At 39.2% G+C, this 27,839-nt stretch overlaps 1 protein-coding gene across 4 annotated transcripts in view; it reads left to right on the forward strand.

The window, feature by feature from the left end:
• Positions 1-27,810, forward strand: part of TPP2 (tripeptidyl peptidase 2) — a 67,207-nt gene extending 39,397 nt beyond the window's left edge. The window contains exons 17-30 of one of the 4 annotated variants that reach the window (XR_011559061.1): positions 195-349; positions 1,104-1,220; positions 2,799-2,899; positions 4,844-4,940; positions 5,188-5,325; positions 6,458-6,702; positions 9,720-9,798; positions 12,688-12,726; positions 17,854-17,999; positions 18,134-18,230; positions 20,521-20,662; positions 21,746-21,953; positions 25,519-25,638; positions 26,882-27,810. Coding sequence is in view for 2 of the 4 variants with exons in the window: in XM_070751244.1 (XP_070607345.1) it covers positions 195-349; positions 1,104-1,220; positions 2,799-2,899; positions 4,844-4,940; positions 5,188-5,325; positions 6,458-6,702; positions 9,720-9,798; positions 12,688-12,726; positions 17,854-17,999; positions 18,134-18,230; positions 20,521-20,651; positions 21,746-21,953; positions 25,519-25,638; positions 26,882-26,971 (1,763 nt within the window). In the remaining 2 variants the exon portion in view is untranslated. The remainder of the gene's footprint in view (positions 1-194; positions 350-1,103; positions 1,221-2,798; positions 2,900-4,843; positions 4,941-5,187; positions 5,326-6,457; positions 6,703-9,719; positions 9,799-12,687; positions 12,727-17,853; positions 18,000-18,133; positions 18,231-20,520; positions 20,663-21,745; positions 21,954-25,518; positions 25,639-26,881) is intronic. The other 3 variants (XM_070751244.1, XR_011559062.1, XM_070751243.1) reach the window with 3 other exon arrangements.
• Positions 27,811-27,839: the final 29 nt, after the last annotated feature.

The raw sequence follows: 27,839 nt of genomic DNA on the forward strand, positions 1-27,839 counted from the left end.
GCATTATAGATTAAAAGTGTTTTTATTGTTTATATTGTTTAATAATAATGGACATATTTATTGCTGAGGAATTTAAATTCATTGCTAAAAGAGTTGCTGTGAAACAACATTTATTAGGTTTTTTTGGATACATATTTTCCTCATGGAAAGGAGCCTATAATACTAATATTAAAGTCATGCCTTTTCTTATTTAGAAATGTCAGTCTCTTCATCATCATCTGATGTAACTGCCAAGTTTATTCTCCATGCAATTCAGTTAGTAAAACAAAAGGCATACCGAAGCCATGAATTCTACAAGAACTGTTCAATACCAGAAAAAGGATCAGTCACCGAAGCATTTTCAGTATTAGTAAGTTCCTTGAATTAAGAATTGAGTTAGTACCTGTCATTTATATGCTACATTGAGATGCGATAAATGTCAATTATAATGTGCTCAGCTTGAGAGTGACTTATCTGAGTTGGGTAGAATAGTCTTTTAACTTTGTTTCTTATTTGAATATTGAAAATACTGGTCGGCTGCTACACTTTTATTGTGAAAATCCTACATGTCAACTGCAGAATATAAGGCAATACTAACTTTGAAAGAGTGCATTGCAGGGTTTATGACTATTTTAGTTAAGAGCTGGGATGCAAAATGTTCATACCTGGGATAAGAAGATGAGGCTTAGAGGGGAAGAAGACTTGAAATACAGTCTTCCCTCGATTTTCGCGGGTTCGAACTTCGCGAAACGTCTATACCGCGGTTTTTCAAAAATATTAATTAAAAAATACTTTGCGGTTTTTTCCCCTCTACCACCGCCCGATGACATCATATGTCATTGCCAAACTTTCGTCTGCCTTTAAAAAACATTTTTTTTTAATAAACTTTAATAAATAAACATGGTGAGTAATAATCTAAATGGTTGCTAAGGGAATGGGAAATTGTAATTTAGGGGTTTAAAGTGTTAAGGGAAGGCTTGGGATACTGTTCATAGCCAAAAATAGTGTATTTACTTCCGCATCTCTACTTCACGGAAATTCGACTTTCGCGGGTGGTCTCGGAACGCATCCCCCACGAAAATCGAGGGAACACTGTACGTTTCTTTTTCCTTTCTCACCAACAGGAGGGAAGAACAATAGAAATTTGTATTGCCCGGTGGTGGTCAAGCCTCAGCGATGTCAGTATTGATTATTCCATTTCTTTCCATGGCATAGTTTGCACTACATCTCAATTGGACTTTGTAAGTATCACAGTCTGCCTTTCTTTTTGGAAATTCTGTTTGCTTTTAAAATGTAGAATTGTTAAAATCATACGTTAGTAGTATTAGTAAATGCCCAGCCAAATTATAGGTGAATTTTTATTTCATTAAAAATGACTGTAATCTCAAATTCAGCAATCTTACCCCAGTGAGATGATTAGAGTTAAAATAATATTGCATAGCATTGACCAGTTTTGTTAGATTAATCATTTTAGTTTTGTATTTGTAAATGAGTTAAGGGGTCCTTGAAGTATTTTGGCATTTATTTATGGTGTCAAACCTGCCCCGGTTATATCCTTAGAAAAGAAAGCCTCTTGACTCAATTTGGTTGAAGTGATGGGTTCTTTTATTAAGGATTAGTGATTGCAGCAAAAGCAAGGCTAGATCTGAATATTCCTGCACAAATGTACAAAGATCCTCCTTGTTTGTGGCTCTCCCCATGACCAGACCATCAATGTCCATTCACTGCACTCCAGTGGCAACCCAAACTTGATATTTTGGGAACCACTTTGATTGTAGGCACGTCTCAGAGAAACTTCACATTCTTTCCCAAGGTTGGCATCCTTGAGGTTGTGGATGTCCTCCCTCCTCCCTTACACCCCTGTTCACACCACCTGCATATTCTCCCTGGCTTCCTCTGTCCCCCTCCCTCAAGATTTAACGCATACTGAACGCATACTGAAGATGGCAGAGCTGATATATGGTGTTTTGCCAGCTCTTAATGGGAAGTACCTTGGAAAAGCACGACATATATATATATAACTTCAGCCTGATGATGGTGAATGTGATTTGACCGAATGTGACCAAAACGTCGCATAGACACTCAAAATATTACACGGGGCAAAACCCGAACTCAGAACAATCTACATGTATATATATGTATATATCATATAGATCAGTGTTTTTCAACCAGTGTGCCGTGGCACACTAGTGTGCCGCGAGACATAGTCAGGTGTGCCGCGAAGCTCAGAGAGAGAAAGAAAGCAAGAGAGAGAGAAAGAGAGAGAAAGAAAGAAAGAGAGAAAGAAAGAGAGAGAGAAAGAAAGAAAAAGAAACAGAGAGAGAAAGAAAGAGAGAGAGAAAGAAAGAGAGAGAAAGAAAGCAAGAGAGAGAGAAAGAGAACAAGAGAAAGAAAGCAAGAGAGAGAGAAAGAGAACAAGAGAAAGCAAGCAAGAGAGCAAGAGAGAGAAAGAAAGCAAGAGAGAGAGAGAAAGAGAGGGGAGGGAAGGAGAGAGAGAGAAAGACATAGAGGGAGGTAAGGAGGGAGAGAAAGAGAGCAAAAAAGACAGGAAGGAAGGAAGAGAAAGAAAGAGGGACGGAGAGAGAGAAAGAAAGAGGAAGGAAGGAAGAGAAAGAGAATTTTTTTGTCCAAACTTTTTTTAGCCCCCCCCCCCTCCCGCCCCGCTCAATGTGCCCCAGGGTTTCGTAAATGTAAAAAATGTGCCGCGGCTCAAAAAAGGTTGAAAATCACTGATATAGATCATATATCACATATAGATCATATATCGTTGGCTTAACACTAATCTGAAATTCTTTTCACTTTTCACTCTTTGATTATAGCATGCTTCAGAAGGCATAGTGCGTTTTGATGTTCGGGCAACACTGAAATACGAAGATATTGTGCCTTGCATAAATCTAAAATGCTGGGTTCAAACACTAAGGTACTATAAGAAGTTTAGATTCAAATAAGTGATCATTGTAATTCATAATGAAATTAATAATTTTTACTGCAGTTAGTAAGATTAAACAACTTTCTGTCACAGTGATTATAAATGCAATAAAGTAAATTTAATATTTGATAAAGATATTCCCTATTTAAGTATGCAATCATTGGAAGTCTGTTGAATGTTTAAATAAATATTTAATTAATGATTTAATAATGTTTAATTGTTTAATTAAAAAACTAAAAATGAAATTACAGCTTGCTTTCAAGACAGTTAATTTATATCTGAGGGAAATTGGTTTGGTCTTAACAATTTTGAAATAATTAAGAGAATCTAGTTCATGTTTTAAGATGAGAACTTATGTCCCTGAGACAGTTTGAATTTGAAATATTTTTCCCTGTGGATCTGGGGTTTGTGTTATTATCTGAAATTCCCAGAGTTGCTTAAAACTATAAGATGGGTGACATAAATTTAATTTTCTAAAAATTAAAAAGTTAGATTGTTAAATTGTAATAAACATGTGCATAAATTAAATTAGTATCTGTGTATTTGTACAAATTTTTAAACTGAATTGTACAAGAAGCAATGGATGGAAACTAATCAAAAGGAGAAGTAATCTAGAACTAAGGAGACATTTCCTGGCAGAACAATTAATCAGGGGAATGACTTGACTCAAGAAGTTGTAGGTGCTTCAACGCTGGAGATTTTTTAGAAGAGATTGGACAACCATTTGAAACTACAGTGGAACCTCGACATACGAGCAGCTCTACTTACGAGCTACTCGAGATAAGAGCTGGGAGGGGAGCGACATTTTTGTTCGCCTCCCGAGCTCACATTCGGGATACGAGCGCCAAGGAGCTGTCTCCTGAAGCCGAACGCTAACTTCCGCGTTCGGCTTCAGGAGACAGCTGCAAAGCGGCGCGGGTGTTTTAAAACGTGGCAGCCGGCCTGGGGGGCTCAGGGGCTTCCCCCCAGGCCGGCTGCCACGTTTTAAAACACGCGCGCCGCTTCGCAGCTGTCTCCTGAAGCCGAACGCTAACTTCCGCGTTCGGCGGCAGCGGGTTTTTTTGTTGTTGCACAGATTAATTGACTTTACATTGTTTCCTATGGGAAACAATGTTTCGTCATACGAGCGTTCCGACTTACGAGCCTCCTTCCGGAACCAATTAGTCTCGTAAGTCGGGGTTCTACTGTATATAGGAGAGTGATGGTGAATCTATTGCATGTGCCACAGGTAGCACATGTAGCCATATCTGAGGACATGCGAGGTGTTGCCTTGTGTGAGCTCTAATGCACATTTGTGTGTTGGTCAGCTGATTTTCAGCCTTCATTTTGGTCATTTTCACTCTCCCCAGGCTTCAGAAAAGCCTCAGTGGGATTGTGTGCATGCACGGGAGTGGCAGGGCATTGCTTTACGGGTGTGGGTGCATGCACCCTTTTGGCACCTGAGCCAAAATAAGTTCGCCATTACTGGTACAGGATGTCCTGTTTGAGCAAAGTCTGGGACTATAAAAGCTCCTTGGTCCCAACTGTGTTATTCTGTTATTCTATAAAATCTTATTCTCATTTTTCTCCTAATGAGCCTTCTCTGTGGGGGCCCCAACCCTCTGGAACCAGCTCCCCCCTGAGATTAGGATTGCCCCCACCCTCCCTGCCTTTTGTAAACTCCTTAAGACCCACCTCTGCCGTCAGGCATGGGGGAACTAAAACACCCCCCCCTTGCCCATGTTATTTTGTTGATTGATTGACTGTGTGCCTGTTTTTTATATATATTGGGATTGTTTTATGAAATTACTAATTATAAATTGTATTAGATTGGTGGGCATTGGATTTGTTATTATGTACTGTTTTTTATTATTGTTGTGAGCCGCCCCGAGTTTGCGGAGAGGGGCGGCATATAAATCCAATAAATCTAATCTAATCTAATCTACTGAATTGCAGACCAGTGAGTGCTAAAATAAAGCCTTTAGGATCCCGAGACATATTGCCAAATAATCGACAATTGTATGAGATGATTTTGACATACAATTTTCATCAAGTAAGTCTAAGTTATTTACCTGGATCTAATTCAATAAAATGATTTCTTTATGGAGTGTTGTAATCCACTCAGAGTCACTTGGCGGCTATATAAATTTGTTTAATAAAAAGCATTTAATAATAAATTATACGTCATCTAGGGTTATTTAGAGATGGCAAAGTGTAATAAATTACCATAATCAGTATCAACAATATCGTCATCATTTAATTTTGTTTTTAAATGCCTTTATCGTTTGATTTTTCTTCAGCCCAAAACTGGAGAAGTAACTCCAAGTTGTCCCTTGCTCTGTGAACTTTTATATGAATCAGAATTTGACAGTCAATTGTGGATTGTCTTTGACCACAATAAAAAACTAATGGGATCAGGTGATGCTTATCCTAACCAGGTATGCCGATATGTTTGAAGTCATTGTTTTATATGATTCCATAGTCTTTTTTATGTTTAGGGTGTAATGCTCACCATGTTTATGCAAATAAATATTAAAAATCAGGCATTTTTTTTCATTCTCAAGTTGAATTTCCATTCATTCACCTTGTGATTGGAAGGGATTTGAGTAACTTTTCTCATTAGATTTCAAACCCCCCCCCCCCAAAGAATTGAGTAACAGATCCCTCAAGCTTATAACAAATGTCTAGGTTTAAGTTTTGCATACTTAGAAGTGACATGTTGTGGCCCTATTTGGACAGGGAGTCATTGCTCACAGTCACTCATGCCCTCATCACCTCGAGGTTCGATTACTGCAACGCTCTCTACATGGGGCTACCTTTGAAAAGTGTTCGGAAACTCCGGATCGTGCAGAACACGGCCGCGAGAGCCATCATGGGGCTTCCCAGATTCGCCCACGTATCTACAACACTCCGTGGCCTGCATTGGCTGCCGATCAATTTCCGGTCACAATTCAAAGTGTTGGTTATGACCTTTAAAGCCCTACATGGCATTGGACCAGAGTACCTCCAGAACCGCCTGCTACCGCACGAATCCCAGCAACAGGTTAGGTCCCACAGAGTTGGCCTTCTCCAGGTCCCGTCGACTAAACAATGTCATCTGGCGGGTCCCAGGGGAAGAGCCTTCTCTGTGGCGGCCCCGGCCCTCTGGAATCAACTCCCCCCAGAGATTAGAACTGCTCCCACCCTCCTTGTCTTCCGTAAACTACTTAAGACCCACCTATACCGCCAAGCATGGGGGATTTGAGACATCTTTCCCCCAGGCTCATTATAATTTATGTTTGGTATGTATGTGCTGTTTGGTTTTTAATTATGATGGGGGTTTTAGTTATTTTTAATATTAGATTTGTGCCATTATAATATTGTTTTTATCGTTGTTGTGAGCCGCCCCGAGTCTTTGGAAAGGGGCGGCATGCAAATCTAATAAATTGAATTGAATTGAATTTGTGAAAATATTCTACTTCAATTAGAAAGGAATATTGTAAACTGAACTGAAGGAGTTTTCATTGTGTGTTGCTCTTCTTCGTCAAATATGTATGAGTCTGGGTACTAACGAATTGCTCCTTTCCCTAGTATTCCCTGAAACTGGACAAAGGAGATTACACCGTGCGGCTACAGATCCGTCATGAGCACAGCAGTGAGCTGGATCGCATCAAAGACCTTCCATTTATTGTCTCCCACAGACTGTCTAATGCACTGGGTTTAGATATATATGATACCCACAGTCAGGCTCTCTTGGGGAAGAAGAGAGCGAATACTATCTCTCTGCCACCAAAACGCACGCTGCCATACTTTGTTACTTCTTTGCCAGATGACAAGTAAGTTATGTCCCTTTTGTGGCACACAGCATGCAACACTTTGATTAGTAACTCTTCTGAACTTTCAAACTTGGGTAATAAAAAAATAATAATTCTGCCTATTTATTTCTATCCTGCACCTGCAGTCACTAGCATCTACTGAAATCTGGCTACCTTTCCTCTTCAGTGCCCATGTTTCCATATATTTTCTTCATCTGTATTTCCTTAGTGTATTTATTTATTTATTTATTTATTCATTCATTTATTTATTAGATTTGTATGCCGCCCCTCTCCGTAGACTCGGGGCGGCTAACAACAATAATAAAAAACAGCATATAACAAATCTAATATTTAAAATTTCTAAAAACCCTTATTAAAAACCAAACATACACGCAAACATACCATGCATAAATTGTATAGGCCTAGGGGGAAGGAATATCTCAATTCCCCCATGCCCTGACAGCAGAGGTGGGTTTTAAGGAGCTTACGAAAGGCAAGGAGGGTGGTGGCAATTCTGATCTCTGGAGGGAGCTGGTTCCAGAGGGCCGGGGCCGCCACAGAGAAGGCTCTTCCCCTGGGCCCCGCCAAACGACATTGTTTAGTTGACGGGACCCGGAGAAGGCCCACCCTGTGGGACCTAACTGCTTGCTGGGATTCGTGTGGCAGAAGGCGGTCCCGGAGTATTAAATCTGGAGCTGACAATTTTTGCTAATAGTTAGAATTTGTTGCCTTAGAACAGGGGTCCCCAAACATTTGAACATCAGGGCCCACCAAGGTCATAATTTTAAATCCTAGGGACCACATAATTCATAATTTTGAGTCACTAATATGAATTGGTTGGCTGGCACGCTCACCTTCCTGACCAGAACGGTTCCGCAACCACCACTTTTTCCCCCAGAGCTGGAACGGCTCATCCACCTCTCAGGCTCTGAGCTGGGCAACCCTGCGTCTCCATGCGAGGCCGGCCCAGCGAAGAAAGTGAGGCTGGCTCGGTTAAGAAAGGCATGAATAACTCTAACACCCTTAAGAGTGGGGGCTGGGATGTGGGGCGGGGTGATTTGGACGGTGCCGCCTTGTGTTCCTGTGCACAACATATTAATTGCTCTCAGGGGCCATAGCTTGAAGACAAGTGCAATATAAAACATGGAAAAATACAAAGATTTCTCTGGGAACCACCAAAATGGTCTCGCGGATCACTGGTGGTCTACGGACCACAGGTTGGTGACCTAGGCTTTAGGACAGTGATGGCGAACTTATGGCACTGCTGGCACACGGAGCCATATATGCTGGCACACGAGCCGCTACCCTAGCTCAGCTCCAGTGTACATGGGCGTGCCGACCAGCTGATGTTCGGCTCACCCGGAGGCTCTGGGAGGGCATTTTTGGTTTCCGGAGAGTCTCCGGGGGGATGGGGGAGGGCAATTTTGTCTCTGGAGCCTGGAGAGGGTGAAAAATGGGTCTACAAGGCCCACCAGCGTTTGGGAAATGGGCTATTTCAGGCCTCCAGAGGACCTCCGGGTGGGCGGGGGAGGCTATTTTCGCCCTCCCAGGCATTGAATTATGGGTGTGGGCATTGGTCCATGCGCGATAGCACATGCACGCGCGCTTTCAGCACCCGAGGGAAAAAAGGTTCGCCATCACTGCCTTACGGAATACCTGCTAAGGGAGGCTTTCCACTGAGGGTCTATGACAGGCCTGTCAAACTGGCAGCCCACCGGCAGGATGAGTCGCACGTAGGCCATGCATACCCCAGCTCTGCAAAGGCAAACTACGTCATGTGATGCAATCGAGTTTGACACGCAGCCTATGACAATTCGCTGCAACCGACTCATCCTGCACAACCCACCATGGCCAGCTTGCTGCAGCCAACTCGCTGCGGGACGAGTGTTACACTAATATCAAATAAACGGTGGAATAGAACCGTTAAAGAAAGGATGCAAAAGGAGGGATAGAAATCATTTTTATTTATTTTAAATAATTAAATGGAATTGCCCCACGGTGGATTGTTCCATAGCAAGTTGGCTATGATAAGCTATCCCGCAGCAAGTTGGCCATAGAGAATTAGCCCCAGAAGTTATCCCATTTTGTTCCACTGAGGTTACTGTAATGAACAGAGCTGGGGATATTTTTAAATCTCTTAGGTGGGCTCAAGGATCTCAGGGACCGCCTTCTGCTGCACGAATCCCAGCGACCACTTAGGTCCCACAGAGTGGGTCTTCTCCGGGTCCCGTCATCTAAACAATGCCCCTTGACGGGACCCAGGGGAAGAGCCTTCTCTGTGGCGGCTCCGACTCTCTGGAACCAACTCCCCCCAGAGATTAGAATTGCCCCCACCCTCCTTACCTTTCATTAAGCTACTTAAAACCCACCTCTGCCGCCAGGCATGGGGGAATTGAGATTCCTTTTCCCCCTAGGCCTTTACAATTTTATGCATGGTATGTCTGTATGTATGTTTGGTTTTTTATATTAATGGGTTTTTAATTGTTTTTAGTATTGGATTATTATTGTACACTGTTTTATGATTGCTGTTAGCCGCCCCGAGTCTTCGGCGAGGGGTGGCATATAAATCAAATAAATAAATAAATAAATAAATAAATAAATAAAATAAGGATACAAATAGGTAGCTTCCAGAGTCGTCCTATTCCCATCCTCAACCTTAACCCCCCCTCACCCCTGTGTATTGGGCTTGACATTGTATTGCTGAAATAAAGAAATTAAGGAAAGATTAGAAGTAACATGAGAAAATATTATTTTACCGAAAGAGTAGTAGATGCTTGGAACAAACTTCCAGCAGACGTGGTTGGTAAATCCACAGTAACTGAATTTAAACATGTCTGGGATAAACATATATCCATCTTAAGATAAAATACAGGAAATAGTATAAGGGCAGGCTATATGGATTACCTTTTTCTGCCATCAATCCTCTATGTTTCTAAGTCCAATTGGCAGTTGAATTAAGCACATTTTTTTCAATGGGAAGGTACAAAAATTAGAATGCAAGCATGAATTTTGAAGCATTTTGCTTGTTCGTTTGTTAGAGTACCTAAAGGAGCAGGTCCTGGATGCTATCTTACAGGAGCATTGACGCTTTCCAAGTCAGAACTTGCAAAGAAAGTGGTAAGTAAAACAAAAACCTGAACTCAAAATTGTTTTGTTGTTTTTTTTAAAGGTAATTGAAATGAAAAACCTGTATGAAAATGATTTTGAACAGAGTAATCCAGATTTTTTTTCCCCTTCAAGTCTCTTTAAAAAAGATTCAAATACGCTAAATGTCAGTTTTCTTCATTGTTTAAATACACATGTCTTTCAGGTTCATTCCGGATTTGAATTTTTGCTATTTTATGGTAACAACCAGTACCTTGTTACAGATTGTATGTTAACATGCTACATTGCCTTTAATAATTTCTGTAATGTTATTTTATCCAGCTGCATTCCTTGGGGTTTCATTTCAATCTAAAAATTATAGTGTTAGGTCGTGTTCTGTTAAAATAGTTGCTGTCTAGCATCCATTTGCTGACTAAGAAGTACTTCCTTGTTTTAGGTCAAGCTTTTATTGATGATGCACTGTGTAAGGTTTCATTTTGCTATCAGCAGATGTAGCCTCAAGCACTGCATTCCAAGCACTGCACCACCACGGCTCTATAAAGCTATAGTCCTGTTGTACTAAATAAAAGATGGAAGTATTTGTTACCCGAGTAAACATTTGTTACCAATACAGTACAGTAATACCTCGTCTTACGAACTTAATTGGTTCCGGAAGTAGGTTCGTTCGTAAGGTGAAAAGTTCGTAAGACGAAACATTGTTTCCCATAGGAAACAATGTAAAAGCGATTAATGCATAAAAGCGGGGGGAAATCGCAAAATGGCGCTCCGCTGAGCGCCGCTGCCCGGCTGTCACCTTTTAAAACAGCCGGGGGGCTTCTCGGCGTTCCCCCAAACCCAAACCCGAACTTTTCGGGTTTGGGAGGCCGCCAAGAAGCGCTGCCGCCCGGCTGTCACCTTCTGAAACAGTCAGGGGGCTTCTCGGCGAACCCGGAAGTTCGGGTTCGGATTCCGGAGGCCACCGAGAAGCGCCCGGCTGTTTCAGAAGGTGACATCCGGGCGGCGGCGCTCGGTGGAGCGCCGTTTTTGCGATCGGCGGCGTCGTTTTCGGCCGATCTGGAGGCTGGAAAGGAGGTGGGGAATCCCAATAGGGAATTCCATGAGCGGAGCTCTGACGTCACAAAGATGTCCGAGGTTTTACCCACCTCGGAAGGTAATAATTGTATTTGAAATTGTAACTCTTGTCAATTAGACCATTGGTCAATTAGACCACTGAGCCCATTCCATTTGGCAAAATAAGTGGTAAGTATAGATACTGAAGAAAGATTTTTAAAGTGATTAAAATAATTATGGTTTTTCCCCTGCTCTGTCCTTTGGAGGGTGGTAATGTTATTCTTAGTATACTGTATTCCTGATGTTTCTTCTGCATGCTTATTTTAGAAGAGATTAGTATTATTAATTTAGTTAGAGAATTTTTCCATGCCTCTTAGTTTCGTCTTGCTTTAAATATTTCACAAACCATAGACCATTTTGGTGCAGTGCAGCTAAGAAGAAAACATGTCAGAGTCTAGCATATTTTTTGAATATAGGAGGCTGTCGGTAGCATGCTTCTGTTCAAAAACCTAATCACTGACCATTTAAAACCTAGTTTTCAAATTATGTTGCCCAATATATTTATATATGATTTAACATTATTTGTTAAAACCAAGTGATATTTCCATACACTTTTTGCTTTGAAAAAAAAAGGGTAATTTCACTAATATAATAACAGTATTGTATATAGTGAAGCTGTGATCTAGAACAATGGCCCTCAACCTTTTTAGTACTAGGGACCCATTCCCTGAAGGAGGTTTTTCCGTGGACCGGAGAGGGGTGCAGTTTTTCATGCTACCTGCACCCTATGGGTGGGGCTTCGCTTGTTTCCACAGCTCAGTTTTTGCCATGCCAGAGCCTAGCCCTAGTCCACAGGCAGCAGGTTGAGGACCCTGGAAAATTAATTATGGTATTGTACTATAATTCAATCATAAATTCAAAGTGTTGGTTATGACTTATAAAGCCCTTCATGGCATCGGACCAGAATATCTCCGGGACCGCCTTCTGCCGCATGAATCCCAGCGACAGGTTAGGTCCCACAGAGTTGTCCTTTTCCGGGTCCCGTTGACTAAACAATGTCGTCTGGCGGGACCCAGGGGAAGAGCCTTCTCTGTGGCGTCCCCACACCTCTGGAACCAGCTCCCCCCAGAGATTAGGATTGCCCCTACCCTCCTTGCCTTTCGCAAACTCCTTAAAACCCACCTCTGCCGTCAGGCATGGGGGAATTGAGACATTTCCCCCAGGCTTATATAGTTTTATGTGTGGTATGCTTGTGTTGTATGTTTTTTAAAATAATGGGTTTTTAGATATTTTTTAAATATTAGATTTGTTCATTGTACACTGTTTTATTGTTGTTGTGAGCTGCCCCGAGTCTGCGGAGAGGGGCGGCATACAAATATAATAAATAATAATAATAATGTAAACAAATCAGGGTATATATATAGGGGGGGGGACGTAAAATTGGCTTGAATGATTGATAGTTCTTCAAAGTCCTATGGTAGAGTTGTTAGTGCTTCTCTTTCCATGAGACTTAATTGAGTGTTGTATTATCTCTAAATTCAGTAAAAAGTTTAAGAAAGAATTTTAAATGGGAATGTGTGCAAGCAGCAAAAAGTTAGTTACATGCTCTATTGTTGGGTTTCAAAATATTGGGATTTATTTAAATCAAGATTTAAATCAAATCCTTAGATATCATAACATTTGTGCTTTATATTTTTTAAAGCTGAAATGTTGGGCTTTGGAAGTTACGTTTTAAAGTGAACAAGACATTTAGTGTTCTTATTCAGTAGTGAATAAAAACTTAATAGTTAGAGTCTCCATTCTATAGAGTTTTGTGGATATTTTCTTACAGTATGTTGTTCTAACTCCCAGGGGCAGTCTTCAGCAAAGCGGCAAGGAAAGGTTAAAAAGGTACTGAATGCCAGTTTTTGAAAGATGTATTTAAGTATTTTTGCAAATCCTTTAAATATACTTAGTTATTTCTCTCTTTGGTTACCTTTTATGCAGCTTAATTATTCATATCTTTGAACAGTAAAATTGCATCAGAATAGCAGATTATCAGTTTAGCATGATAGTTATGACATTCTGTGATGGTAGCATTTAATATTAACACACCAGTATCTTATCCTACAAAATGATTTTTGTTTTTAAAAAAATTATGCACAGCTCTTACATACTATTGCTTTATGAAAACCACAGATTGGATAAGGAATAATACCATGGTAAGCAAATTCTCTTTGCTTCCTTTACCAACTAGTACAGTGGTACCTCATGATACGAACTTAATTGGTTCCAGGAGGAGGTTCGTAAGGTGAAAAGTTTGTAAGACGAAACAATGTTTCCCATAGGAATCAATGTAAAAGCAAATAATGTGTGTTCAGGAAAATCCCAAACTTTAGAAGGGAGGCGAACAGAGGGCAGGGAGGAGCAGCTAAAGGGGGCGGGTGGAAGAAGCAAGGCTAGGCTAAAGGGTGAGTGGGAAGGAAGAAAGGCAAGGGGGGCGCCCCTCCCTTTTCTTTCTTAAAAAGACTCCCTTTCAGTGCCTCTGCAAGCACACTGTTCTCCTACTTTTGTTAATGCAAAGTCTTTCCCCCTCCAAGCCGCCCCTCCCTTTTCTTTCTTCAAAAGACTCCCTTTCAGTGCCTCTGCAAGCACGCTGTTCTCCTACTTTTGTTAATGCAAAGTCTTTCCCCCTCCAAGCCGCCCCTCCCTTTTCTTTCTTCAAAAGACTCCCTTTCAGTGCCTCTCCAAGCACGCTGTTCTCCTACTTTTGTCAATGCAAAGTCTTTCCCCCTCCAAGCCGCCCCTCCCTTTTCTTTCTTCAAAAAAGGAGAAAAAAGAAACCCCTTCATCCCAGCAGCAGCGGCTTGGGTTCGTAAGGTGAAAATAGTTCGGAAGAAGAGGCAAAAAAATCTTAAACACCGGGTTCGTATCTCGAAAAGTTCGTTAGAAGAGGCGTTCGTAAGATGAGGTACCACTGTACAACCTTTTTTAGAAACAATGAGGGCCAATCAAACTGTATTTGTATTGGGCGCCCTTGTAGCAAAGAGGGAAGTTTTGTTTATTTTGCGATTTTTAATAGTGTGGTGTTAAAGGTTGAGGTGATCAAAAGGTTAAAAAAATCAATATTATGCCAAATGGGGCTGATCTAACCAATAAAGTTGTACGTGGTTTAAGGACAGAATTTATTGGAGAATGATTTAAAAACCTTTAGAATTAGTCACTATCTCAAATAATAGAAATACAGTGTTCCCTTGCTTTTCGCGGGGGATGCGTTCCAAGTTGAATTTCCGCGAAGTAGAGATGCGGAAGTAAATACACTATTTTTGGCTATGAACAGTATCACAAGCCTTCCCTTAACACTTTAAACCCCTAAAGTGCAATTTTCCATTCCCTTAGCAACCATTCAGATTATTACTCACCGTGTATATTTATTAAAGTTTATTAAAAAATATATTTATTAAAGGCAGATGGAAGTTTGGCGATGACATATGACGTCATCAGGTGGGAAAAACCATGGTATAGGGAAAAAACCTGCAAAATATTTTTTTATTAATATTTTTGAAAAACCGTGGTATAGACTTTCAGCGAAGTTCGAACCCGCGAAAATCGAGGGAACACTGTATAACCTTACCGCATACATTTTTGAAATCTATAAGTGATGTCTGCTGGATAGTATCTGAGAAATGATACCATCTGCATTTTCCCTTCACATACCCACCCTCTTTAACTTAGGAATGGAGTAGGATGTATAATCAACAGGATTCAGGCAATATCTAGGCAGAATGTTGTGCCATTCTTTGACATACAATTATAAGTATTTCTTTCCTATAATAACTGACAATCACCTGCTAAGTCAAATTAAAATTGCTGGTCTAAGCCAGATGCAGTGTAGGCTTGTGAATGAAGAATCTAGAGTATTAATGATATCGATTTGTGAATATTACTGCCATAATATGTGTTCTTATATTTATGTAGCTTACTTAGTTTATCTGCATGTTTTATGGGTGGAATTATGGAGATTGAAGGATTCCAGTAGAAAAGCAATACTTTTTTTACATGTTTTACTTGGTTGAGACAGCTCCAAGAAGGGATAGAATCAAGATCATATGAAGTGTTAATAGCATTTTATAATGCCTTGGCAAGGCCACACTTGGAATGCTGCTTCAGTTTTGGTCGCCATGGTGCAAAAAAGGATGTTGAGACTCTAGAAACAGTACAGAGAAGAGCAACAAAGATGATTAGGGGACTGGAGGCTAAAACAGATGAAGAACGGTCACAGGAACTGGGTATGTCTAGTTTAATGAAAAGAAGGACCAGGTAGCAGTGTTGCAATATCTCAGGGATTACACAAAGAAGAGGGAATCAATCTATTCTCCAAAGCACCTGCAGGTAGAACTAGAAGCAGTGGGTGGAAATTAAACAAGGAGAGAAGTAACTTAGAACAATTAATCAGTGGAACAGCTTGCCTCCAGAAGTTGTGAATGCTCCAACACTAGACGTTTTTAAGAAGATGTTGGATAACGATTTGTCTGAAGTAGTGTAGGGTTTCCTAGCTAAACAGGATTGGACAGGAAAAACCTCCCTTTCAACTATTGTTGTTGTTATTATTATTGAACACTTTGGAGAAAATTGATATAGATATATAAGAAATTGGCCTCATGGGAACAACTGGTGTGCATTTTGATTTTCTTCCACAGTTGAGTTTATAAAATAATTTGTATACAACCTTATAAATAAGAGTATTTTTATATATTACACAATATATGTTTGTGTATTATACGTTTTTTGTTATTGTAAAACGCATTAAATTCAATGACCAACTCTGGGACAAATCAGGATTCAAACAATTGAAACTATAATACACTATCCTGGCTTTTTCTGAAGACAGTAGCTATATTTTCTTGAGCAAAATGAGATTGGAGGAGGCTAACAAATTAGATAAACAGGCCGATGTCTTAATTATATTTTGACTTATTAAGTGAAGATACTGGCCAATAGCTGCCACTGACTCTTTCATAACATTGTTAGCTTTTTATTTTGTGTGGGTGCTATTTAAGGTGAATCACCTCTTGTGTTAGATACCATTGACTGCATGACATAATTTTTCAAGATTCAAGGATATTCCTCTTCTCCTGGATTTCTTTTTTTAGGTCTTTCAATTCTTCCTTAACTAATTTTACTTTTATTTCAAAAACTCTTTAAGAAATTGCTCTTTTTTTCTTCTCTCCCTCCCTCTCTCTTTTTCTCTCTCTCCTTTTCTGTTTTCTCTTTTTAATATCAACATCATTTTGAAAAATATCTTCCAAGAAAGAGACACAGAAATTCAAATTTGTAGGACAATAGGCAGCAAGTACCTTTTGTTGCCAAAGTAGGGACAAAATGAAATGTGAATGACAAAAATTAAAATATGTATATATTATTTTAAATAATTAAATTGTCCCGTTGGGCCTGGCAAGTTGTCCTGTAGCAATTTGGCCATGGCAAATTGGCTGCAACAATTGGCTGTAGTGAATTGGCTGCAACGAGTTGTCCCACTTTGTCCCAAAATATTTAATCACAAGAAATTTCCTCTGGGAAAAACTTTCAGTTCTTGTGTTTTAGCCATAACCTTGCAAATTAATATTATCTCAGTCTGTTTTTATAGACTTTGTACATTCTCATTTCATATGCCATCATAATGTCCACAGATTTACTGAGACATGTGTAAATTGTAATGTGTAATATAAAGTAGTACATAGGGCAACAGAAATATTTGCAGAATTGTTTAAAGTTGTTGTCAAACATTCAGATTTCTACGATATTAAAAGATGTGATTCCATGCTTCCCCAAACCAGATACTGGACAAAAATTTCCATAAGTATTTGTTGGTTCGTTGGTTGATTTTAAATGGGATGTACTTCACGGTTATTCTAATTTAACTTCTAAAAAAATAAATACAATGTTTTTTATACTGATCTTTGTTTGAAAAATAAAAGAATAGGTTAGAACTACTTAAGTATGTTTTTTACCATATTGTGATTTCATCCTATTCCACTTCGATTAATGAAATACCTGATTGAAATTCTGCATTAAACATTGAACAAGAATGCATAATTTCCTCAGAAACCACAGTAATATATTATTCACCATGAGGCCACATCCTAATACAAGAACAAGGGGACACAATCTGAAGTTAGTTGGGGGAAAGATCAAAAGCAACGTGAGAAAATATTATTTCACTGAAAGAGTAGTAGATCCTTGGAACAAACTTCCAGCAGACGTGGTTGGTAAATCCACAGTAACTGAATTTAAACATGCCTGGGATAAACATATATCCATTGTAAGATAAAATACAGGAAATAGTATAAGGGCAGACTAGATGGACCATGAGGTCTTTTTCTGCCGTCAGTCTTCTATGTTTCTATAAAATACAAAACAATGATAAGACTACATGCCTTATTAGAATACTAGCAATATACTTTAGGTTGCTTAGACCAGTGGTTCCCAAGGGGGACAATTTGATTTTTAATAGGGGCAATTGGAACCTTATTTAGACCACATTAATGGCCTTTTAGCCTCCCTCCCCTTGAGTAGGAAGGCACTTTTTGAATATGTCACAGGGGGAGGGAGCATCAGGATTTTAGAAATGTTAGGTGGGGCATGACCAAAAAAAGATTGGGAACCACTGTTTTCGGCTTTACAACATGTACTCTTATCATCGGAGGAAAAAGTCTCATGGTTCATTTTACTAATTTGTTTAATTTTGCCCCCCATCGTCTGCTTCATTTTTCCACAAACGAAGATGTAGGTTATGTGACAATAAACTGTTTGCCGAGGTGCAACTCATGTGAAATATTTCTGGAATGATTATTAATCAAAATTTGTGGGAGATCATTTGAACTATTCTTTGGACTTAAATCTGTTGTAGTCCTCTGATGCTTCAAAAGGTTCTGGATGATTGTATACGTTCTTCTTAGTTTTTATATAACGTATATTTTGTGAGAAAGAAAATATTAATACTTATTTTGACCAAATTGCTATGTTGTTTTACTCTAGGATATAATTTCAGTCCATTATCATTTGATCCCATCTCCGATAAAAAGCAAGAATGGAAGCAAGGATAAAGAGAAGGATTCAGAAAAAGATCTAAACAATGAATTTGCAGAAGCCTTAAGAGATTTAAAGATACAGTGGATGGCAAAGTATGTTTAACATTTCTGTTGCCATATCATACCCTTGCAGAACTGATGCATTGATGCAAATTGTGTTTCTTTTCCACCGTGACTTCATTATAGACCACTAAAGTTAGCATTTTCATTAATATATTTATTTGTAGGTTTGATACCAGTGATATATACAATGAACTGAAAGAGACCTTCCCTAACCATCTTCCCTTATATGTTGCAAGACTTCATCAACTGGATTCTGAAAAGGTGTGACTTGTGTTTTGTTCTGTTTTTTAAAAGATCTTTCATTTTAAATCCACTGAGCCATCTCTAAGCCCTGAATAGACAAATGGTTATTATTATTTATTATTACTTATTGGATTTGTATGCCGCCCCTCTCCGCAGACTCGGGGCGGCTAACAACAGTGGTAAAACAACATGAACAATCCAATTAATAAAAACAACTAAACAACCCTTATTATAAAAAAAACCAAACATACACACAAACATACTATGCATAACTTGTAGTAGCCTAGGGGGAAAGGATAACTTAACTCCCCCATGCCTGGCGACAAAGGTGGGTCTTAAGTAATTTGCAAAAGACAAGGAGGGTGGGGGCCGTTCTAATCTCTGGGGGGAGTTGTTTCCAGAGGGCCGGGGCTGCCACAGATAAGGCTCTTCTCCTGGGGCCCGCCAAACGACATTGTTTGGTCGACGGGACCCGGAGAAGGCCAACTCTGTGGGACCTTATCGACCGCTGGGGTTCGTGCGGTAGAAGGCGGTTCCGGATGTATTCTGGCCCAATTTATTTATTATTTATTTATTACTTAGATTTGTATGCCGCCCCTCTCCGAAGACTCGGGGCGGCTCACAACATGTAAAAACAAATCATAATGCCCCAATGCCATGTGGGGCTTTAAAGGTCATTACCAACACTTTGAATTGTGACCGGAAACCGATCGGCAGCCAGTGCAGGCCACGGAGTGTTGCAGAAACGTGGGCGAATCTAGGAAGCCCCACGATGGCTCTCACAGCCGCATTCTGCACGATCTGAAGTTTCCAAACATTTTTCAAAGGTAGCCCCATGTAGAGAGCGTTGCAGTAATCGAACCTCGAGGTGATGAGGGCATGAGTGACTAATTCAGTGCTCTAAATCAACCGAAATTATTAATTGAACACCTTTAAATTGTTCCAGAATTTATTCCATTTATTATACCGGTAAGTATTTTTTATTTGCATTGGTTGCCGATCAGTTTCCGGTTACAATTCAAAGTGTTGGTTATGACCTATAAAGCCCTTGATGGCACCGGACCAGATTATCTCCGGGACCGCCTTCTGCCGCACGAATCTTAGCGACCAGTTAGGTCCCACAGAGTGGGCCTTCTCCGGGTCCCGTCAACTAAACAATGTCTTTTGGCGTGACCCAGGGGAAGAGCCTTCTCTGTGGTGGCCCCGGCCCTCTGGAACCAACTCCCCCCAGAGATTAGACTAGCCCCCACCCTTCTTGCCTTTCGTAAGCTCCTTAAAACCCACCTCTGCCGTCAGGCATGGGGGAACTGAGATATTCTTTCCCCCTAGGCTTTTACAATTTATGTATGGTACTTTTGTATGTATGATTGGTTTTTAAAATAAGGGTTTTTAGCTGTTTTATTATTGGATTGTCGCATGTTGTTTTTACCACTGTTGTTAGCCGCCCCGAGTTTACAGAGAGGGGCGGCATACAAATCCAATAAATAAATAAAATAAAATAAATAATAAATAAATAAAGTATTTTGTGGAGATTACTGATAGTTTCTCTTCTCTTAGAATCATTTCAGCAGAACACATTTGATTTAATTTTGAGCTGGATCTCAAGCTTAAAAACAATAGCAGCCACAAACCTATTTATTAAATCTACAAAACACATAATCATAACTAGAAAAACAGTATTGGCTTGATATGATAGTGAATAAATGAATTAGACATGTGATGTTATTTTCCAATATCTTTTCATAATATCATTTTCCAATATCATTTCATAACACCAAAAAACCCCAATTTCATTATTTCTTTTATAAATTCAACCTATAACTTCATTCCATGCATAAAAAAAAGGTAAAATGCAGATTTGAAAACCATCATATTCAATGTCATTTGACTAATATCTTAAGCAAGCAATCTACTATCTGGAAACATGTTTCTCTAATAGAATTCTGATTCATATAGAATTCTTTCCTTATGCTGAAACTATAATAATTATTATCAAAACATTAATTCTAGTGAGTTACAGAGCACCATTCAAAGTTCTTGTCTTTATGCCTATCGTTCTTCATAGATATAAAGCTATATGATGAACTGACAATTATAGTAAATGCACCAGTTTATTTTCAAAGTATGTTTTCTGTTTTGGATCAAAATAACTTCCCCTATCAACTGAATATTCATAGTATTGTATAAATTCATATATACTGTATTTATTTGTTAAATGTATTTGCTGCCTATCTTACCATGGGGCTATTCTAGGGGACATGAAACAATAAAAAAGAGGAATAAGAGAATGTCATTTACTTTCTTCCAGGAGCGAATGAAATGTTTAAATGAAATAATTGAAGCTTCTAATACAGTGATATCTCATATCGATCAAACAGCCCTTGCTATTTATCTTGCTATGAAGACTGATCCCAGGCCCGATGCTGCTACTATAAAAAAGTACCTAGCCAGTAAATACTTTTTTTCCTTGCATCTTATTTCAGCAGTTATTTGCTCTTCTAAGATTAAAGATTAAAATGTTTTCATGTTCATTAGAAAAGAAAACAGTCATAAACTGAGCACACTTAATTGCATTTGATGCTTTAAAACACTGTTTTACTGTTGGTATGATATCACCAAGGTGGAAAGATTGAAGACTAGAATATCTCAGCAATAGATATTCAAAGATCATCAGCCAGTGAACAATTCTGCCCCAATCTTTGTATGTGATTTCACATTTGCATTATTTTATGGCAAGTTAAAAAAAAGTATTTTAATTACTTTAAAAGGGAAGACAAATGGTAAATTCTAAAACCATAAAGCAGATATTTTTAAAAGCGAATTGGAAAACCCTTCCTTCAGAAGTTTGAAAATAAGATTGAGAGCTTTTTCTTAATTGTTTTATCTGGTTTTACCCTTGGCCATGACGGTAGACTTTTACTCTTTGTCAATATTATTTCTTGTTTCTAGCTACCCAAAACTGAATTTGTGATATGAGTGGCCATGTAAATCAAATAAGTAAATGAATGGATAAATGGTAGTGTTCTTCCTTTGAATATGATAGCACTGCTGTTTGTTTGATGAAGATCCCTAGTTAAAAATATGTATTTTGGAACTACAGTGGTACCTCTAGATACGAGCTGCTCCACATGCGAGTATTCCAAGTTACGAGCCGAGACGCGAGCAAAATTTCTGTTCGACACCCCAGCTCAAATTCGGGATACGAGCCGAGCTTCCACTAGGTGGCGCAAGAATTCTTGCTTCCAGTTATCTCGGTGCGAAAAACAAAGTCTAAAGGCATTCGTTCGAGATGCGAGTTGATCGACATACGAGCTCGGGTCTGGAACGAATTAGACTTGTATGTCGAGGCACCACTGTAGTCTTTTTATTCCAGTTTAGAAATGTTACCTTGTCTTAAATATTATATACTTAGAAGGGATGCAGGTATATTTTATGAGGTGGTGGTATTAGAGGGTTTTATGAAAATGCATAGGTAGGTGTGATGAAAAAAGACCTGTTCATGTAAATGAAATATGTATATTGTTCTCACACAGTGAGATGGAAAAGCAGAAATCTACCTTAGTAGATGCTCTATGTCGGAAAGGATGTGCATTATCAGATCAACTCCTGCAGTTACAGGCCCAGGAAGGGGCTGCATCAAGTGAAACTGAAAGTAAAGATGAAAACCAAACAGCCGTCTTGAATGCTCTGACAGAGACTTTCTGGGAAACAATAAAATGGACTGATCTATTTGACAGCAAGGTATTATCATTATTATTATTATTATTATTATTATTATTATTATTATTATTATTATGTCAGTACAACACAGCAAACGAGATCACTATGCTGGATTTCATATTTCATCACCAGTCGGGCGCTTCCCAAGCACCTAGGACTGCGTGATGTAGCGGCGAATTATGTTTGCCGATCCCAGTAAAGCGGCCTTTTGCAATTGACAGATGGAGATTTTGTCAATTCCGATGGTTTTCAAATGTCCGCTGAGATCCTTTGGTACTGCGCCCAGCGTGCCAAGTACCACTGGGACCACTTTCACGGGCTTATGCCAGAGTCATTGCAGCTCGATTTTTAGATCTTCGTATTTCACTAATTTCTCTAGCTGCTTCTCCTCAATTCTGCTGTCTCCTGGGATTGCGATGTCGATGGTCCATACTTTCTTTTTCTCCACGATCACAATGTCTGGTGTGTTATGCTTCAGAATTCCGGAAGTCGGAAGTCCCACAGTAGTTTTGCTTGCTCATTTTCGACCACTTTTTCGGGCTTATGGTCCCACCAGGTCTTTGCCACTGGTAAATGGTAGTTCCGGCACAAGTTCCAGTGGATCATCTGTGCCACAGCATCATGTCTATGCTTGTAGTCAGTATGTGATCGATTGTTTTATTATTATTATTATTATTATTATTATTATTATTATTATTTATTAGAATTGTATGCCGCCCTTCTCCAAAGACTTGGGGTGGCATACAAATGTTGGGAGGAATAGAACTATTTGTTCATACAGTTGAATTATCAATTTAAGTCAGTGGTTTTCAACCTAGGGGTCGAATGACCGTTTCACAGGGGTCACCTTAGACCAGTGATTTTCAACCTTTTTTGAGTTGCGGCACATTTTTTACATATACAAATTCATGGGGCACATTGAGCGGGGTGGAGTGGGGGGGCTTAAAAAAGTTTGGACAATTTTTTTTTCTCTCTCTCTCTCTCTTCCTCCCTTTCACTCTATTTCTATCCCTCTTTCTCTCTCTTCCTTCCTCTCTCTCTCCATCCCTCTTCCTTTCTCTCTTCCTTCCTTCCTCTCTTTTTTGCTCTTTCTATCTCTCCCTCCTTCCCTGCCTATCTTTCTCTCTCTCTCTTTCTTTCTTTCTTTCTCTCTCTTTCTCTCTTGCTTTCTCTCTCTCTCTCTTGCTTTCTCTCTCTCTATCTTTCTCTCTCTTGCTGAGCTTCGCAGCACACCTGACCATGTCTCGCGGCACACTGGTTGAAAAACACTGCCTTAGACCATGGCGTTAGGAACTAAAGCTTCTACTCTGGCGCTTTGGAACATATTTTTACAATCCGACCAATCAAGCGTTGACTGTGAGGGTGTCCCTCTGACCTTCCTGCCAATCAGCTTAAAGCTCTGTTGGGAGAACTGGCACTAGACTTATGGTTGAGTATCTCCACAACATGAGGAACTGTATTAAGGGATCACAGCATTAGAAAGGTTGAGAACCACTGATTTAAGTGGAAACCAGTGTTTTATATTTAAATCGTATAAAAATACTTGCCCACAAGTACTGCTGTCAAAATAGTAATTCAAATGCCCTTTCTTGCATAATGCATTCAGTAGCACAGAATTCTTATAAAGACATAATGGCAATGGCTTTCTACCACTTTTCTTTGGCATACTGCCCCTGTGCATCTTACACATTCTCATGAGATGGATAATTATATATATTTGATTAATAAATAAATTAACCTCTGGCTGCAGTCTATCTTAATCTAATTCTGCTGAAGATAAATCTAAGCATTTAACTGGAAAGCTATCACTGCGTCTGCTTTATATGGTGCTCTGAACATTAATAGCATCAGTCAGTGGTTCTCAACCTTTCTAATGCTGTGGCCCCTTAATACAGTTCCTCATGTTGTGGTGACTCCCAACCATAAGTCTAGCGCCAATTCTCCCAACAGAGCTTTAAGCTGATCAGAGGGACACCCCCACTGTAAATGCCTGATTGGTTGGATGGTAAAAATATGTTCCAAGGTGCCAGAATAGAAGCTTTAGTTCCTAACACCATGGGAAATTTCTTTTTCCGTGATCTTAAGCAAACCCTCTGAAACGGTCGTTCGACACCCCGCCCCCAGGTTGAGAACCCCATTGTAAATGAATGCCTCAATTCTTTAAAATATATTTAAATAAGTCCTAAAATAACCTTAATCTAAACTGTTTAGAATTAAATTATACGGCTGGGAATAACTCAAACGACATTTCATTGTAGTCAACTGGACTTGAGAGGTTCCCCTGTATTCATCAAATACAGGTAGTCCTCGATTTATAACATTTCATTTGGTGTCAGTTCAAAGTTACAATGGTACTGAAAAAAGTGACTTATTACTGTTTTACATACTTATAACCATTGCAGCATCCCCTCGGTCACATCAAAATTCAGATGCTTGGCAACCAACCCATATTAATGATAATAATAAATAATAATAATTTATTAGATTTGTATGCAGCCCCTCTCCGAAGACTCGGGCGGCTCACAACAATAATTAATGATGGTTGCAGTGTCCCAGCTTCTTGCGATCCTCTTTTGCGACCTTCTGAAAAGCCAGATTCATCCTAATCCTACTTAACTTAACAACTGCAGTAATTCACTTTAACAACTGTGGCAGCAGGATAAAACACATTTCACAAATGTCTCATTTAGCCACAGAAATTTTGGGCTCAGTGAGTTTGTAAGTTGAGGACTGCCTGTAACCTGAAGGTGATTTTTATTCTAGTTCCAACTTGTTTACTGTCCAGTCCAAAAGTGAATGCGGATGATTAATGTTTTCAGAACTTATATTGTAACGCTCTCTACATGGGGCTACCTTTGAAAAGTGTTCGGAAACTTCAGATCGTGCAGAATGCAGCTGCAAGAGCAATCATGGGCTTCCCCAAATATGCCCATGTTACACCAACACTCCGTAGTCTGCATTGGTTGCCGATCAGTTTCCGGTCACAATTCAAAGTGTTGGTTATGACCTATAAAGCCCTTCATGGCACCGGACCAGATTATCTCAGGGACCGCCTTCTGCTGCATGAATCTCAGCGACCAGTTAGGTCCCACAGAGTGGGTCTTCTCCGGGTCCCGTCAACTAAACAATGCCGCTTGGCGGGTCACAAGGGAAGAGCCTTCTCTGTGGCGGCCCCAGCCCTCTGGAACCAACTCCCCCCAGAAATTAGAGTTGCCCCCACCCTCCTTGCCTTTCGTAAGCTACTTAAAACCCACCTCTGCCGTCAGGCATGCGGGAATTGAGATATTCTTTCCCCCTAGGCCTTTACAATTTTATGCATGGTATGTATGTATGTATGTATGTATGTATGTATGTATGTATGTATGTATGTATGTATGTATGTTTGGTTTTCATATTAATGGGTTTTTAATTGTTTTTAGTATTGGATTATTATTGCACACTGTTTTATTATTGCTGTTAGCTGCCCCGAGTCTCCGGAGAGGGGCGGCATACAAATCCAATAAATAAGCAAATAAATAAGTAAATAAGTAAATAAATATTCTGCTTACAAATCTCTGCCTCCATGTTTTTTAATTCTCTTCTATAGGTTTTGCTCTTTGCTTATAAGCATGCACTGGTAAACAAAATGTACGGCAGAAGTCTCAGATTTGCAAATAAACTAGCAGAGGAGAAATCCACCAAAGAAAACTTGAAGAACTGTATACAGGTACATTGTTATTGCATGTTCAGTTCAATCTGTATACAAGTTTCAGTAATGTTCAAGAATTCTAAAATCAAATTAGGACAAACTTTCTAGGCCTAAAGGATTAAAAACATGAAAAAAAATGGAATTTTGATGTTATATATACAGTACTGACATCAGCAAGAATGCTCTATCTATGCACAAAATGGGACTTTAATTCCCACAAGGGATGGCTGGCTACAAAAGCTAATGAAGTTATCAGAGATGGCTAAATTGACCACCTTAATTAAATAAAAGAATACAGATTTTTTTTTTAATTGGAAACTGCTTCTGGACTTTGTGCTTGAAGTGGGGGGAAATGAAACAGGGATTTAGGATTTTGATAATTAGTTTGTTGTGATAGAAATGGCTATACAGTGGTACCTCATCTTATGAACGCCTCTTCTAACGAACTTTTCAAGATACGAACCCGGTGTTTAAGATTTTTTTGCCCCTTCTTCCTAACTATTTTCACCTTAGGAACCCAAGCCGCTGCTGCTGGGATGAAGGGGTTTCTTTTTTTCCCCTTTTTTGAAGAAAGAAAAGGGAGGGGCGGCTTGGAGGGGGAAAGACTTTGCAGAGAACAGCGTGCTTGCAGAGGCACTGAAAGGGTGTCTTTTGAAGAAAGAAAAGGGAGGGCGCCCCCCTTGCCTTTCTTCCTTCCCACTCACCCTTTAGCCTAGCCTTGCTTCTTCCACCCGCCCCCTTTAGCTGCTCCTCCCTGCCCTCTGCTCGCCTCCCTTCTAAAGTTTGGGATTTTCCTGAAGGATTTGCACGCATTATTTGCTTTTACATTGATTCCTATGGGAAACATTGTTTCGTCTTATGAACTTTTCACCTTACGAACCTCCTCCTGGAACCAATTAAGTTCGTATCATGAGGTACCACTGTATTATGTAAAAGTTAAAAGTTGAGCTTATCTTTTTCTACATTAAAACCTGTCGAAAGTCAGTGCTTTCTTTTTCTTTCTCCTTTTACCATACACTTTTTACTCTTCCTGTTTCCCTAGTTTCCTATTATTTTTTAATTTTCCTTTGTACTTTAATTTTGATAAACTAATAAAATTTGTAAACACAAGAACACATTTTCTCTAAATATCATTGACTAAGTGAAAGTCTAATTTATTTATTTATAAACTGTATTTTAATTTTAGTGGCTAAATACACTTTGGCTTAATACAAAATGTACTTGTATCTAAAAAGGGGTTTTTTTGTTCTTAACCTTTTAGCTAATGAGGCTACTTGGATGGACTCACTGTGCGTCTTTTAGTGAAAACTGGCTTCCTGTGATGTTTCCACCTGATTATTGTGTGTTTTAAAGTACTGCAGTTGTGAATTCAAGATGTTCTTTATATTGACTAAATATAAAATCTGTGAACTTACTGGATTGCATGTTTTCATCTATTACTGAATGCTTCACTTGTATGTATTAATCAGAGGATAAGGGGCTGCAGTATATTTGTGTTGTTTGGTTCCAGACATGAAGAAGTCTATTTAAACTAAATTCTTAGTTCCTTGATTAGTTCTTTTGCTTCGGAAGTGAAAATTTAAACACAAAACCTACTGCATACATCGCATTGCTGGCAATGGATGTTTGAGAAGAGCCAGCACCAAAGTTTAGAAAATGAAACTAAAATAGCTTCTTGCATGTGTATGTGGACCTTAACTGTTTGTAACTTTAATCATAAGGCTATACAAGCTGTTATTTTTACAATGGACAGGATTTTAACATGTTTAAACATAAACTTTCAATTGTATGAAGGCCTTAAATGAAGCTACAACAAAAGTAGCTAAAAACTTATTTATTAGATTTAATAATAACAGAACTTAATTACCAGTCTCATTTGCAAGAGTTTACATTTTATTTTATTTTTTAAAAGAATAACTTCCACACTTATTAACGATGTATTCTGAATTACTGGTGCAAAGGTGCTCTTGGATATCTTCAATTTGGAGATACTCACAAATATCCACACGATGCAGAGTATCGGCAAAAACCCGATACATGTATAAAAGTGTCAGTCAATCAGGTATTGTAAAACTTATACATACATGTTAATAATGTTTGAAAAACATAAAACTGCAGAATTTAAATATCAAAGGTTTGAGTATTCATGGTTTAATTATTTTAAAAATAAAATATCGAATACATTTGAAACCTGTCTTAATTTTTCAGCAATGGGGCTC

Source organism: Erythrolamprus reginae, chromosome 4, assembly GCF_031021105.1.
Source record: "Erythrolamprus reginae isolate rEryReg1 chromosome 4, rEryReg1.hap1, whole genome shotgun sequence".
Classification (NCBI taxonomy): Eukaryota; Metazoa; Chordata; class Lepidosauria; order Squamata; family Dipsadidae; genus Erythrolamprus; species Erythrolamprus reginae.